This window comes from Sus scrofa, chromosome 8 (genome assembly GCF_054392235.1).
Source record: "Sus scrofa isolate SSC_HxYL_T2T_F1_AM1 chromosome 8, Sscrofa_HxYL_maternal_Yorkshire_Landrace_v2.0, whole genome shotgun sequence".
NCBI classification, from domain to species: domain Eukaryota; kingdom Metazoa; phylum Chordata; class Mammalia; order Artiodactyla; family Suidae; genus Sus; species Sus scrofa.
In genome coordinates this window covers 126,607,830-126,624,490 of record NC_139390.1, presented here as the reverse complement: position 1 = coordinate 126,624,490, position 16,661 = coordinate 126,607,830, and the positions used below count along the sequence as shown (strand labels likewise).

General features: G+C 37.3%; 1 protein-coding gene and 1 long non-coding RNA gene across 9 annotated transcripts in view; one reads left to right on the top strand and one right to left on the bottom strand.

Moving 5' to 3' along the window:
• Positions 1 to 16,661, bottom strand: part of EMCN (endomucin) — an 82,834-nt gene that overhangs the window by 41,788 nt on the left and 24,385 nt on the right. For 2 of the 6 annotated variants that reach the window (XM_084973322.1, XM_084973323.1), the window contains exons 2-3: positions 10,772 to 10,942; positions 2,879 to 2,989 (exon numbers count right to left, since the gene is read on the bottom strand). In XM_084973322.1, coding sequence (XP_084829448.1) covers positions 2,879 to 2,989; positions 10,772 to 10,942 — 282 coding nt within the window. The remainder of the gene's footprint in view (positions 1 to 2,878; positions 2,990 to 10,771; positions 10,943 to 16,661) is intronic. The other 4 variants (XM_084973324.1, XM_084973325.1, XM_084973326.1 and 1 more) reach the window with 3 other exon arrangements.
• LOC146401031 (uncharacterized) overlaps positions 1 to 16,661 on the top strand; it is a 244,697-nt gene that overhangs the window by 221,796 nt on the left and 6,240 nt on the right. The gene's annotated exons all lie outside the window — the stretch shown is intronic.

Here is a 16,661-nt window from a genome sequence, read left to right as displayed (position 1 = left end):
TAAAAAGAAAAAAAGGAATCGGGATCTCAAGGTCCTATTACTCTCTCTCTCTTTCTCTCTCTAGGGAACAATCTAATCTTGCTCCATAGTCTCTCTCCATTCTTCTCTACTAACCCTCCTTCCTCATCGTACCTGCCTCCTTATGCCGTAAGCATGCGCATGAGTCACCACGGTGGTCTCTGAATCACTCTACTAAAACCTTGCTACTTCAGTCCCCCCGCTTTTTAGGTTTTCTAGTTCAGATTACCCAGAATGGAATTTTTTTTTTTCTTTTTTTAAGGCCACACCCGCAAGATATGGAAGTTCCCAGGCTAGTGGTCAAATCGGAGCTACAGCTGCAACCACAGCAACATGGAATCCGAGCCATGCCTGCAACCTACACAACAGCTCACGGCAACGCCGGATCCTTAACCCACTGAGCGAGGCCAGGGATGGAACCCGCATCCTCATGGTTACCAGTTGGGTTCATTTCCACTGTGCCACAATGGGAATTGCTGATTTTATATATATAATTAGGTAGAGTGTTTCTGTTTGCTTTTATTTTTTTCTATTTCTGGCATTGTTGATGGTTATATACTTGGAAACAAATATATTTGTTATGAAAATGGATGGTAGATTGTTACAGTATAAAACTTAAGGAAGCAAATGTCCAAACCATGTATCACTAGCCTCTTAAAATTTTTAAACATCTGGTGGCAACAGCACCCACATTCTACATTCTCCTCCCTACACATGGTTCCTTCTTTCCCATGAACCCTTGAAATGGCTTTGTGTGACTACAGGCAGAATCAAAACGATGCCTTTTTCGCATTTCATTAGCACTTTCCCACTGGCAGTAAGGTTTTAAAATCTGATTTCTTTGCTCAAGTACCAGATGTAATTGTACTAATGAAAATTTTTCTATTTTGATCCTTAGTGGGCTTGTCTGAATCACTAAAACTAACAGTCTTTTCACATAATGCTAAAATAAATATATTATTTAAATTGTGTGTGCATTACATTAAAAGTGCACAGATTGCCCTCCCCTCCCTGCTCTGCTGTGTCTGGCCTGCTGGCTCACACTCATTGCATCTCCCAGATGTACTCTGATGCCAGACTCTACACTGCGAATGTCCAGCTATTAGAAGGGGCTCATCTCTGCTTTGGTTTTCTTCTTAGGGTCCCACACAGCCCCTTTGATGATATACTAGTTACCACTGACTAGCCTATTTGGCTAACTGACCTAAGACAAAAAGCCTGGGGAGGTGGCGGCATGGGATAAAGAAAACACAGGGTAAGGAATCAGACATGCCTAGTTGTTGCATCTGATACCCACTAGTCCTACTGATGTGGACAAATCTTTCTTGCTAATTCACTCTCAGTTATCTCATTAGATCACTAGCTTATTATACCAGGATATAATTCAGGAACAGCCAGATGGAAGAGATGCACAGGGCAAGGTATGGACAAAAATCATGGAGCTTCTATGCCCTCTGCTAGTATACCACTCTCCTCAAATATCACATGTTCATCAACTCAGAAATTTCTGGTTAGTTGTTTAATTTCTCATGGAAGTATTTTTTAGTTCAGTGTACACATTTTGCATTTCTATTTTAAATTATCCTTAACTATTTTATTATCACGGATGGATTCATTTCCTTAATTTTATTTTTAGATTGTCATTACTAACATACAGAAATATGATTTAATTTTATATGTCTGGTATCCCATGATAGAGAACACACTTTATTAGTTCTAGTAGTTTTACTGTGGAGTCTTTGGGTTTTCTACACAGATAATGAAATAGCCTGCTGAGAAAAACACTTTTATTACTTCCTTTCTAATCTGGATGAATGAGTAGCTCTATCTCTATCAATCTATTACTGTATTATACTGTTCAGAAATTCTGGTTATAATTTTGAATAGAATTGGTGAGAGTGGACATCTTTGTTGTGTTCCAGATTTTAAGCAGAAAGTATTAAGTATTCCACTCTTAAGTATGATGTTTGCGGTTTTTCATAGATATCCTTTATCAGTTTGAGGAAGTTCCAATTTATTTTTAGTTCATTAAGAGTTTTAGGTGTGAGTGGGTGATCAATTTTGTTAAACGTCTTTTCTAGATCTACTGATTCTACTAATATGGTGTATCACATTACCTGATTTTTTAGACATTAAACCAACCTTGCATTCCTGGATAAATTCCACTTGTTTATGTTTTATATCCCTTTTCATAAGTTACTGATTTATTTTCTAATGCTTTATTAAGGGTCTTTGCATCTATGTTCATGAAGAATTTGATCTGTAGTTTTCTTCATTTGCCCTTTCATTCTTTTCTGAATTTGGTATTAGGGTAATACTTGCCTCAGATAATTATTTGTGTCATGTTTCCTCTACATCCTGTAAGAGTTTGAAAAGAATTAATATAGTTATTTTTGAGAATATTTTTATAGAATTCACAATTGAAGCCATCCTACTCAGAGTTTTCTTCATAGGCCCATGTTAAATTTTTAATGTAGAACTTTAAATTGTTTAGGATTTTTCAGTCTTCTTTATCTTCTTTGAGTAAATTTTAGTGGTCTGTTTCTTTCTAAGAATTTTCCAGTTTCATAAAGGTTTGTCTAATTTTTTGGCCAAATTCACCTTTTTGTGCCAAGCGATACTATAGATTACTGCCCAGTCTTGAGTTGATTCTCCTTGGTATCCACTCATTTGTGACTATGGAGGGACAGAGTTACCACTTTATAAAGCAAAATTGTCAAACAGTTGCCGCATTTGGTAGAGACCAGGAGAGACTATAAGTGAGGTATGGTTCTTTGGTAGCTATAGGTTGCAGAACATTCTAAGTTTAGTTCTACCCAGTACATTAGTTCAATATTTCAGCAGAAATTCTTACACTTACTCTGGAATGGGGAACTTTGCAATGTTAAAACAGCATCTGAAAGTGAAATACTTGTCACTGTTGCATTTATAGTGAAGGACGCAGTCTTCGTGGTACCTTCGACTGGAGTTCCTAATCATGTAGAAAGAAAGTAGTCATCAGGAGCATAAGTAATCACTAGATAGTTAGTTACGACTTGAAGATGAGTTACTTAAAGTCTTCCGATCAAGATATATTGGAGTTCCCATCGTGGCACCACAGAAACGAATCCAACTAGGAACCATGTGGTTGTGGGTTTGATCCCTGGTCTTGTTCAGTGGGTTAAGAATCTGGTGTTGCTGTAAAGCTGTGGTATAGGTCACAGACATGGCTTGGATCTGATGTTGCGGTGGCTGTAGCTCTGATTGGACCCCTAGCCTGGGAATATCCATATGCCGTGGGTGCAATCCTAAAAAATCCCCCGAAAAACCCAAAAAGATATAAAAAGCCAGTGTTTTGATATCTGCCTTTTGGTGAGTCAGTTACCTACCTTTTATAAAATGGAGGAACATTAGACTCTCCTATGTGTCTGCTATAGGTTCATTTGATCATAATAGTAATTCTATAAAATACATAGTAATTGTGATTATAATTGTATGTATGACTCAGAAAAGTTACAGGATTTTCCCACAGTCACGTAACTGGTAACAGGAGAGAGCCAAACCGTTCTGATGCAAAACTTAGTGGCTTAGCTACCCTAGAAAGGGGCTGGTAAGGAAGTAGTAGTAGTTGAAGATGGTACCATGGTTCCCATTCTATTTAGGAGGGAATTTTCAGGGAGGTGGCATAGCCAGGAGGAAAAATAACAGGAAGTAGATAGAATAAACTTTTAAGTATATTTAGTTCATTTTTTTGAAAAAAGGAAATTTAGCAACAAAGAAATAAGCTGAGTTTCAAAAATAACAATGGAATAAGATCACTTTAAACAGTCTATATTTGCACAATATTATTAAAAATGGTTTATGACATTTAGTCTTTTCAAAGTCTAGCATGGGGAATATTGAGTTAGTAAAGAAAAGACAGGCATGCTGGTTAATGCATGTTTAATGTCTGACAGATACAATGTTGGCTGGATATGGGAGGGAAAGCAGTTTACCAGACATCTATCGCAAAGAGGTTTGGAAACCTGAATTGCTGATGCCTTCCACAAGTGCCAGTCAGCTTTCATCCTGTGGTGACAAGCATTTACAGTGTAATGCAAATTCTTAGTGCAACTGATAGATCCATGCTAGAGAAATGGATAGTCTTCAGGAAGACCTCATAGACAGTGGGTTAATAGGTCTTCAGGTAAAAAGCCTTTGGGAGTTGGTAGGCCAGAAAAAGTGAATAAATTTGAATGTAGTCTACAATAACACCACAAATGAGAAAGAATGAGTGAAAATGGGCACAAAATTCAGCGGAATCTTTAAGTATTAAATTGAGAGGGAAATACCTGAGGAAGTAAAGGAATGTCTTATTGTAGTAGGAAAGCAGACATTAATGATTGTAATAGCATGGAAGTGAGGAAGGTACAGAAACTCAACACTTGAGGATGGAAAAACATTTGGGATAAAGATTTTGCTTTTCACTGGAACTCCAAGAATATATGCCTGGAATACATCAGAATAGGAGTTCTTCAGAAATCTTCGGAGAATTCTTCTGCTGAGCTAAAATTAGAAACCATGAAAAAGCTATCCTGATGGCCTAAAAAATTCCTTAATATAAAGCAAACTCAAGAGTTTTGGTGATGGAAAAAAAGAATATATGAGTAAGGAATGGGAGAAAACAGTTTCAAATGATGCAACTGACAAGGGCTTAATCTCTGAAATCTACAAACAACTTATACAACTCAACAGCTAAAAAACCAACAACCTAATTAAAAAATGGGCAAAAGACCTGAATAGACATTTCTCCAAAGAAGATAAACAGGTGGGCAACAAGCATATGAAAAAATGCTCAACATCTCTAATTATTACAGAAATGCAAATCAGAACTACTGTGAGGTACCACATCCCACCAGTCAGAATGGGCATCATTAACAAGTCAACAAATAACAAATGCTGGAGAGGATGTGGAGAAAAGGATACCCTCCTACACTGTTGGTGGGAATGTAAATTGGCACAACCACTATGGAAAACAGTATAGAGGTACCTCAGAAAACTAAATATATAACTACCATATGACCCAGCAATCCCATTATTGAACATACATCCGGACAAAACTTTCCTTGAGAAAGATACGTGCACCTGTATGTTCACTGAAGCACTATTAACAATAGCCAAGACACAGAAACAACCTAAATGTCCAAAAACAGATGAATGGATTAGGAAGATGTGGTATATATACACAATGAAATACTACTCAGCCATAAAAAAGAACAAAATAATGCCATTTGCAGCAACATATAGATATCTGGAATCTAATATATGGCATAAATGAACCTTTCCACATAAAAGAAACTCATGGACTTGGAGAACCACAGACTTGTGGTTGCCAAGGGAGAGGGGGAGGGAGTGGGATGGACGGGGAGTCTAGGGTTAATAGAGGCAAACGATTGCATTTGGAGTGGATAAGCAATGCTGTATAGCACAGGGAACTATATCCAGTCACTTGTGATGGAACATGATGGAGGATAATATGAGTAAAAGAATATTTTATATATATATATGTATACATACACACACACACACACACATATGACAGGGTCACTTTGCTGTACAGTAGAAATTGACAGGGCACTGTAAATCAACTATAATGGAATAAATAAAAATAATAAAAAAGAATATATGACTAAGAAAGATGTGGGTAACTTCCAGTTTACAAAAATACAAAGAGAAGAACAGAATAATGGAATAACGGGATACAATGCCAAAGATGTTACTTAGAGAGTTGCCTACTATTAATGTGGACTATACTTCACAAATGAGAGTAGAATAGAGCCCACACTCAATTCAGGGCTTGTTGTCAGTTAAACAATGTCAATTAGGCAATGGAAGGAGATGGGGATTCTTTGACAGTAACCAAAATATTTAGACATATACATGGTAGACTATGAAAATAGAATAGAAAGATGAATAGAATGAAAAATATGGAGACTAACGCTGTCCCAGTCATATAAATTTTCAAAATTTTCTGTTACACTAAATGTTTGAAATCTTAATCTCAGAAGAAAAGAAAATAGGTGATGGACATTTATTAAAATGAGAGGATCATAGTCTTGTATTAACATCTTCTTGGGAAGATGTTCCCCCCTGCACTTTGGGTGTATGCATAGTAGATTCTGGACTTCTGCCAAGAAGTGATTGACACTTCAGAGGAAAAGGAAACCAATCTTGAAGCTGTTCTTTAAACTTACATGGTTTGCTCTTTTTCATTTTTTCTGTCTGGCCATTTTCTCCCAGATAACACTAACTGTTTGCTTTGGTCTGCAGGTGTTAATCATGCTCTCACTCTAGGTAATAATATACATGTTAGCTTTGGCAAATATTATTTTGCTTGAGAAATACTCATTTAAGTTACAACATCAGGATAATACTGCCTTTACTTTTAGGACTTGTGTTTTTAAAATTTATGTTTAAGTCTTAAAATGTTGGTATAGGTGGAATGCATGAAAGACAAAATATGAAGAATTTAAAAATTCTATGTGACTTGGAATAAGGAGACTCTAACACAAGAGATGCTTGAGAAAGTTTCATTGGTACCAGAGTGCAAGTGCAGAGAAGAGATCCAGACTCCAGCCAGTGCCTTAGTGAGAACCAGTGGCTAGAACGAAGCAGAATAAATGTGAGGAATGTGGGCTGTTTTGTTTTTTATTTTGGTATTATCAATGTCAGATTCATTTTGTACATTTTGAGAGGTTCAATTTTGAGGAGTAAGCAACAAATGTGGACATTAATTATATGTGAAGTTTAAGTTGTGTTTACAATAGATGGACTTGAAAGGTAGAGTTTAACTACCTTTAAACTATGCAGGGAAGGGGATTAAGCAGCTTTATTCCTTTGAAATTACATGATTTGACTTACAGTATTGTTTTATCTAAGATGTATGGAAGAAGTTTCCTGTGTGGTCACTTTGTCTTCAGAAATAGAATATAGCATAAGTGACTTTTTGTAAAATTAACATTTACTAAAATATATGTTATAGAATACTAGTACTATGGTATATAATTTGGTTTATTTAAAAAAAAAAACTTCTATAGTCAAATTATTGGAGACACATAGACTTTTTTTTTTTTTTTTTTTTTTTTTTTTTTTTGCCATTTCTTGGGCAGCTCCCATGGCATATAGAGGTTCCCAGGCTAGGGGTCTAATCGGAGCTGTAGCCACCAGCCTACACCACAGCCACAGCAACTCGGGATCCGAGCCACATCTGCAACCTACACCGCAGCTCACGGCAGCGCCGGATCCTTAACCCACTGAGCGAGGCCAGGGATTGAACCCACAACCTCATGGTTCCTAGTCGGATTCATCAACCACTGAGCCACAACGGGAACTCCCAGACTTTTTTATTTTATTTTTTTAAAGTCAAATGGATGTCTTTGGACATGTCCTGTGTTAGGATTGCTAAGATTTTTCATAATGTTATTGGGCATTGTTAAATCCTAGGAAATTAATATTTTCTAAAACAATTGCCCAAAAAACTCCATTTTCAGGGATCATTTTACGGGCTAGTGCTTCATAGACATTCTGTACCCGTGATAATGAAGGTAGCCTGGGATCAACTTAACTAATGTCTTGATAAATTTAAGTGACTTTTAAGGTAATATTCAAAGAGGCTGTAGAACCATCGTGAGGAGCCTAAGTGTTCATACTAGTGACAACCAGTATGAACCCTTAAGTATGTGACACAAGGATGGCAAAGACTGGAAAAAAGCATCTTATGGTTTTGCTCAGCATCTTCTCATCGCCTCTCTTGGGGTGAAGCGCCATACCCCAGAATGTGATAAGTTTAAGTGCTAAGCTTAAGGTGGGGGTGGGGGGTGGGGGGGGGAGAGATGTGAAGGCATATAGGCCAGATATCTGAACAATTAGAAGAGAAGAGAAAACTGCATGCCTCCAGGACTCACTCCTAAGGAGGAGGAACACAGACAACGAAACCAGTAATAGGGTCCCCACGGCCTCTGAAGAAGGCAAGGGCTCTGGGTTCTGCATCAGGTTCCCTCACCTGTGAGTCCTACACGCCCAGAAAAATGAGTCACCAGAATGGTGGTGGTGAAGGAACGTAGGTAAAGTAGGACTAGCATTTTCAGTGGGAGACACGAAGAGGAGACAGTTTCTATGTAAATTGTATATTTCCCTTTCCGTTTCCATGTCATTTAGAGGGTGGATTAAGGTCAGCATTATAAGTCCCTTTGGAAGTTTGTATTTAGCAATCTTCTAATGCCTGTTAAGACCATCTAGGACTTGGGTAAAACTCCGGAAAAGTAGGGCAGGGCAGACCACCTAGAGCTCCCTGCCACTTAGGCCTGGCCCAGGAGGGTGTTTTTGTGTCTCCATATCTAGCGATTCTCTAACCCAGTTCGCCAAGATAAGTTCATAGAGGAACTTGGGACTTGTCCCAGGTCAGGAATAAATTTATATCTGTACTCAGAGTAGCTTTTTGAATTATATATCCCCCCCCCAAATCAAGTGGTTTGGGGTATTTGGTGACCTCAGAGAAGTAAGTTGAGACTCCTTTTTTAATCCTTCCGTTTTTTCTTAGAGACTTCACTAGCAAATAGAAGTTGATTTTCTGTTTCCTTAAAATCTATTTTAACAGTCTTTCTTGGAGCCAGAAAGTTACACAATTCTGTGACTATTTTGTGTAGAAAGAAAAAAAATGCTATATAAGCTTTATTAATACCTGAGGGGCTCACTAATTGAATAGCCAAGTGTGAAAATTGAGATGAAAATAATAATACCTATCCACTAAGTAATAGTTGATTATAAATGAGTTCAAGGGAGAGGAACAAATTTGAAATTAAAGGACCGATTTTCAAAATCCAAATTATTATTATTATGACTTCTGTGCTTTTTTGGTTATATCCTTTAACCACACTGAAACTCCATTTTTTTCCATTTTTAAATAATAATTAAAAAATCATCTTTAAAAATGATAATACATTCTGAGGTATGGGCAAGATGTTGGAGTAGGAGGATTCTGAGCTTACCTCTGCCCACAGGTACACCAAAATTAAACTGTGTGCAGAGCAGCTACCTATAAAAGTGACCTGAAGACCACTTTGAGAAGATTTTCCTCAACTGAAAACTGTCTACTGCTCACTCCTCTGTCTTCACCACTTATTAGGGTATACAGGTCACCAAAACAATGGAAAGTGGCTGTAATAGACAGGTTCCATGAGTTATAATGTGGAGAGCATGTGAGACTTGCTAAAAGTTTTCTACCCCCATATGGGGTTATATTTTAAAAGAAGCCAACAAAGGAAGCATTATGCTCTGCATGAGCAGGTATAGAGTTTCCTTTCCAAGTTAGAAAGCTAAGATGCATTCCTGCTATCACAAATGACAATTCTGGATTCTTTCACCAAACGCTCCAGCTCTGCCCTTTCATGAGAACTCAACACAGTGGTTAGGACCTGTGTTATTATTTGGACAATGATATGCATCATAGATCATCCTAGGTGGGGCTAAGGATCTTTCCACTGAGACAACATGTTAACAAAAAACTGTGGAACTTCAGCCTTTGGGGTGCTCATGCAACATCAGCCCCTGTCTTCTCAGCTTTGGTACTTTGGGGAGGATATGACTGATTGCACATGTCATATGTTTTTGCCAAATTAGTGCAATTTTATGCCAAGGACTCAGCTAGGAACAAAGAGTGAGATGATAGAGAAAGAGAGAGAGAAGCAGCAAAAGGTTATACTTTGTAAAAGTACTGGAACACCACTGCTTGAACTCAGGGAGCATAAGACTGAGGCAGTTTAGAGTGAGAAAAAATATAAAGTGTGCAGGGTGTTGGCTGAAGGCTTCATGGGCCCTGGCTTCCTGATTGTGTCATTTGGAGTTGCCTTGGTTGGCAATGAAATTTGTACCACATTCTGAGAATAAACTCCCCTGTACTGCCCTCATCATATAATGCTTCTCCTGGTCTGATAGAGAAATTCTGAGAATTGGTTTGGCTTCACATTAGAATTACTCATTTAAGAATAACAGATTATATTTGCAATATCCATTTTCCCTAAGAATCATCATCTCATTTAAGTTCAGTGAACAAGACCTTATCTGTCTTTTGCATGTCTTAGAATGAAAGTTAGGAATAGAGAGGCAAGAAATACAGCAGTGGAAATTTCAGTTCACTAGGGCATATAATTTTCAGATATTTCTGTGATTTTAGCATACTAACCATATTTCTTTTCATAGGCAATCAACAAAGACTTTTCTTTCCTCTCCTCCATGAATGGTAAGGTAATCCCTTTTAATACCAAGAACCATAAAACATGATACAGTTGTCACTTAGTCAGTAACAATAATGATGACACTGCCAGTGAAATTTACAAATTAAATCAGCCCAATGTAACTAATAAAATCAGTCTGTTATTAATACAGTTTCACTTTGTTAGCTCTGCTGCTTAAGTAGAGAACTGGAATATTTAGGAAGAAATTTTTATGGCTGAGGAGTGATATTTTTTTCTTCTCTAAAAATAAACTTTGTATATATAACATTCAGAGTAGTATCATTCTCAAACAGGAAGCGATCCAAAGTGATATCATCAAAGAAGCCCACCGTGAGCTCAGGGTTCTGTATTCAACCCCAGAATAGCACATGAGTTTCAAAAGACTGAAATAACATAGATCTTGATAACATAGATATAAGATCCCTAATTATTTTTCTATGATTAAATGATACAGTGCTACCAGTTTTATTTGTTAGAATAACTTTATGAAGAGTTAACCCTACCTTTAGGAAATGTTCCAGTTGTTGATTTCCCAACGGCATCTGGTAATGATGTTGGGTTTGGTGTTGATACAGGTGTATTTGTTGCAGAAGTTATAGATGATGATACATCTATAGCTGTATTTGTTGTAGAAGCTGATAATGATGATGCAGTAGTGTTTGTACTTTGGTCTGCTAAAAAAAAGTAAATTGTGTTAAAGAACTTACATTAAAATTTACATTTATTTTGCTAATGAACAGACTAGCAGTATATTTAAACAAACAAAGTAAACTGTATGTATACACCTGCAGCAGGGGGAGGAATTTAAAGAAATTCAACAATTGCAACATATCTAAAATTTTTGGTGACAGAGCTACCATAAATCTGTCTTTTCAGATGATTTATTTCTCTCAGCTGTAATAATCAAAGGCAAGAAGTGAAGGCAATACATTGTTATAGTATATATTTATTTTTCAATAACTGAGCAATAAAAGTCAATTTCTTATAGGAATTTTTAAGTATTCTTATTGTTTTTAAATATGTTACTTTAAATATTATTTTTTCAGAATGAAGTCTTTAGGACTTAATTCTTAGTGACCCATGGAAATATATGTTTCACATAATATTACTGTAATTTATTGACATTTATATAATCTTAATTCTTATTTGTTGTACTTGTCTATGTACACTCACTGTTATGAAGATCAGAAACCAGCAAACATGGGGTTCCCGTCATAGCTCAGCGGAAATGAATCTGACTAGCATCCAGGAGGATGCAGGTTCCATCCCTGGCCTCGCTCAGTCGGTTAAGAATCCGGCATTGCCATGAGCTGTGGTATAGGTCACAGATGCAGCTCGGATCTGGATCTGGTGTTGCCATGGCTATGGTGTAGGCCAGCAGCTACAGCTTTAATTTGACCCCTAGCTTGGGAATGTCCATATGCTTCAGGTGTGGCCCTAAAAAGACCAAAAAAAAAAAAAAAAAAAAAAAAAAAAAAAAAAAGAAGACAAAAGACAGCAAACAAATGTCTGCAAAAGATATGGAAAAAGTACTCCTGTTCGTGAAAAGCCTATTTTTATATTGTTACTTGGTCTGTACACAGAACAGCTGACCCTTGAACAACTTGGGGCTTAGCGGCACTTACTCAGATTTTCAATTGTATGGAAGGTATTAACTTATAGTTGAGTTTAACTCATAACCTTTCTATCCAGGGTTTCTCCACATCCAGAGATTCAGCCAACTTCAGACTGTGTAGCACTGTAGTGTTTGCTATTGAAAATAATCCACATACAAGTGGACCCACGCAATTCAAACTCATGTTGTTCAAGGGTCACTGTATATAGAGTCCCTACAGCAGGTGAGGAAAGGATGGACTTGGAGTAATAATTCAGTACTTCATTGTAGTAACTATATCATTACTATGACTTCTCAAATTTAAAGTTTCATCCCCAAATTTTCTCTGAATCTGAGAAAAAACAGTAATCTTGCAAGTCAGTGAAAAGGAGTATTTCAGATATCATGAAACAGACATGTTTTATGTTCAAGCATCTGAGCTGCTTGAAAGTGTCAGCCCTTAGGGCTGACTTTGTTCCCAGACAGTACACAGAAATTGCTTGATGCATTCAGCACATACTGTGGGGTCTGCACATAGGGGAATGACAGAAATGGCTTTGCGGAAATCAAGTCAAAAGCTCTCCTCACCTCTGGAGATACACTTCACACCCTTGGCGTTTCTCCCTCCCCTCTTCCTCCACAGTATTCAGCAGGGAAAGGAAACACAGCATGTTTGAAGTTATATTTTCCCTATTAATCATTTTGTTCTTACTGTCTTTCTTGTTACCTAAAGTCCACCAAGTAACACTAACTTCTAAGTTTAAAATGAAGTTGAAGAAGTTATCCAAAGAAGCATATACCTCTTGGGCTGGAAATTGCACCTGTAAATAGCTTAAATGATCTTTTTTTTTTTTTTTTTTGGCCCTTTCTTGGGCCACACCTGTGGCACATGGAGGTTCCCAGGTTAGGGGTCTAATCGGAGCTGTAGCCGCCAGCCACAGCCACAGCCACAGCCACGCAGGATCCGAGCCTGCAACCTACACCACAGCTCACAGCAACGCCAGATCCTTAACCCACTGAGCAAGGGCAGGAATCGAACCCGCAACTTCATGGTTCCTAGTCAGATTCGTTAACCACTGAGCCACGATGGGAACTCCAGATAACTTAAATGATCTCTTATCTATTAACTTGCTAAATAACAACAACCTTAAATTCTGAGTATCATGAGAACTCCAGAGATTTTTGTTGTATTTCTTTCCTCTGTCCCTTTCTTTTTTCCTTCCTTTCTTTTTCTTTTTCTTTCTTTTTCTTTTTCTTTTTTTTTTCTTTTTTGCTTCCACAAACACTTACAATTGGGTAACAATGTGAAAAGCATGATTAGATACTGTAAAAGACTATGCTCCACCACACAGTATCACCCTTGAGTAGCTTTTAATCTGGTAGGGAACATAATGTCTCTACATAATAAATAATACAGAATAGTCTATGTGAGTTGCATAGACCATTGTTTTTCAGACTCAGGTTATGATTCAATTAAAGAGTAACTTAAATCTATTCAATGGATTGCAGTCAGAGTTTTTGCCAAATGAAAGCGAATAGAGGCAATATTAGAATTATACTGCAAATAATGAGAGTATGTAATGTTGCATGAAGGTTTTGTTTAGGAGTGAGTGTGTGTGTGTGTGTGTGTGTGTGTGTGTGTGGTTGAAGGAAATGTGTTCAATGAAAAATGTATTTCTTATTGTGATTTTAGCTAAAAATTTGAAAGCTATGGGAAAAAAATTGGGGCAAGGGCTTATAAAATAAAAGATGACCACCCCGCTGGCATGAGCAAGGAATACTTCACGAGAGAGTTGACTTAGGAGTTGGAGCTTGAAGAGTAAGTAGCAATGTCCACAGGGGAAGAGGAAAGAGCATGAGCAAAGGTCTAAAGTGGGGAAGTGAGAAGTATTTGAAGGGACTGCAAACAGTTCGATTTAGCTAGCTTGCTGGGTGCTACAGCAGGACATGGTGGACGTTATCTGGTAAATCTGGAGGTCAGATTGTAAAGGACCTTAAACACCAAGCCAGGGCCTTGAGCCTTTATCCATGAGCCAGTGGGGAGCCATGGAAATGACCAGATGGAAATTCTATTGGAGGAAAATGATGGGGAAATGAGTGGGGCAGAGGAGGAGAAGACGACACCAGTTGCACTGAACCACAAGCCTCCATTTTTATGTTTCCCAACATCATCGACCCTCTTGAAGGCATCACGTGAGATCAGTGAGTTCAACCCATGCAGTGACTTGAGGCAAACTCCTAAGAGGGCAAATTTCTAGCTACTTCTGTGGGAAGACTGAGATGCACTGTAAGGCTTTTCCTCCTTGCCTTCTTTCTACACATTTGGCCACTGATTTCCCTGAGTAAAACCTTAATCCATTGGCAGTCATCGATGTCTCCATTATTAATTCCTCAGATTGTTCAACAGAGAGTACTCCCTCTTTTGGCAAGAACACACAAAATATGCTGGGCGTGACTATGTGCCAGGTAACATCTGAGTACTTTCTGTGGATGATCTCAATGCTAACAAGTCTCTGCAATGCTCATGCTCTTAGGAGTCCTGTTTTACAAGTGAGGACACTGAGGCTCAAAAAATGGCAAGCAGCTTGCCCACATTATACACTGGGAAGTAATACAGCTGGAACTTGAATCCAGACACCCTTGACTCCAGAGAAGAAACCCTTAGCCGTCACACATCTGGCCATGGGAAGGTGGCTCCGTGCAAAGCCACACACTCTCACTCCACCTGCTTTCTGCCTTTGACAGGGTATGATATTAAAGGGGTGGAAGCGACTAGATGCACAGAGGTTTTGCCTCTGTGTACCCAGGATGAGGAAACAGACAATTATGTCATTCCTTTGTCATTCCTTTTTTTAGTAACAAGCCTTCATCCTGTCATATATATACACAAACACACATATAAAATGTTTCCATATTAGAGTTAAAGCTTTAAAGGATGTTTCCAATGTTTTAAAATGACTTATAATTGAAAAATAAAAATAGATTTACTCAGTTTAAAAAGTTCTATAAATAGAAACGTTCTTTCCTGATGTGGTGAGAAAGAATTATTCCCTCTAACTATCACTGTTGAAGATTTTATTGATCAGGATACAAATAGCCATCAGTTATGCTTTTACTGTTATGATCTTTAAATTTCTTCTAGGTCTGATTTGATCTCATACTAAACCGCTGAGGAATAATGGTTCATTCTGAAGCATTTTCTTTTCACAAAATACAGTGATGTAGCATTTTCCCTCTCTTTATCTCCAAAGTGATTAAAAATAAATTTAACAAGAAGACCTGTGCTTCACGGCTTTGCTTGTACCAAACCAGATGCAAGACTGGAGTTAGTGCTGCACTTGGGCTGTTGTAAGAAAAATAGATGACATTTTGTCCTGATTCCACTCAAACTGAGACACTCAAACTGAGAGCCAACAAGGGATCCCATAGCATCAGTTTCCTATACTATGAGCAGATGAAGCATTATTGGAATTTAAAAAAAAACATTTTAATTATGAAAATCATAAGAACTTTGGAATTTAGTTTATGGCTAGAAACCAAGTGTCATATCTTCTCTAGTTTTCAAATGATCAAGTCATCAACTTCCAATCTTCTGGGACACACTTGTAATTACATTTCTAGGTAATTCAGGATAATCTCTAAGCATTAGACTATCACCCATCCTCATAATGAGCAGCTGCTTCTTCAGCTATCTCTTAGTCTATGTCTGAAGTCCACTGAAAATACACTGCTGAAGAAGATTGATCCTGCTTCAAGATCAGCACAAACACTAAATGACAGTAACTTAGAATTCTAGTACTTGAGACTTGGGAAGAACTTCAAAAAATGTTCTAATGTAATAGAAGCCCTAGCTTATAGCTTAGAAAATGTATGAGTTTAAGGTAGTCCAAAAGATCATAGCACTCATTAGTAAAAAGTTAATTTTTTTCTTTTCTTTTCTTTTTTTTTTCTTTTTGGATGTTCTCTTGGCATATGGAAGTTCCCAGACCAGGGATGCAATCTGAGCCACAGTTATGATCTGAGCCACAGCAGTGATAACGCTGGATCCTTAACCACTGCACCATAGCAGGAACTCCTTTTTCCGATTTTACAACTTCAGTATGTAGAATACACTTCTAGCAGAGACAGTGCTAAAATTTCCCTTTGAACTACCTGAGAAAATATTTATTTTGCCAGTTTTAACCATAAATACAATTTCAATAGAAAGTTTTAAGTTCTTTCAGGAAGCAGAAGAATTGTTTCTTTAGAAATATGTAACTGCAGTATAATTAAAATGCTAACTACTAAATGGTCTTACAAACCTTCAAAGTTCCACTATTAGGTAATAATTTCATAAACTAGATCAACTGCTCTATGGAATTGAAAGTAAAGTAGATAATTTTATATTTCAGTAGTTTACAATGTATTATTTCTACTATTTCGTACTGTCTTCAGGCAATGCCACCTGCTATATCTGTCACCCCTTAGGCTTTTAGAAACTTTATACTGATTTTATCTTGAAATAAAGTAATTGTCAATTTTCAGCTATCATTTGTGGATGCTTATCCCCTATTTCACAGCTAATAATGAATACCGAGCCACATCTTACATTTTCATGTGATGGCAATGCATAAACCAGGGAATTATAAATAGTGAGAAGGTCCTTTCTCATAGTACCTTGTTAGTAATTGCTAGCATTATAATTTTTGTTCACTATATATCCTATATCTTCTTTGTCAGCAAAGAAGTAGCAAAGAATTGGCAAAGTTTAAGTGGAAATTTTCAATTTTCCTTCACACGTTAAAAATATATTAAAATAT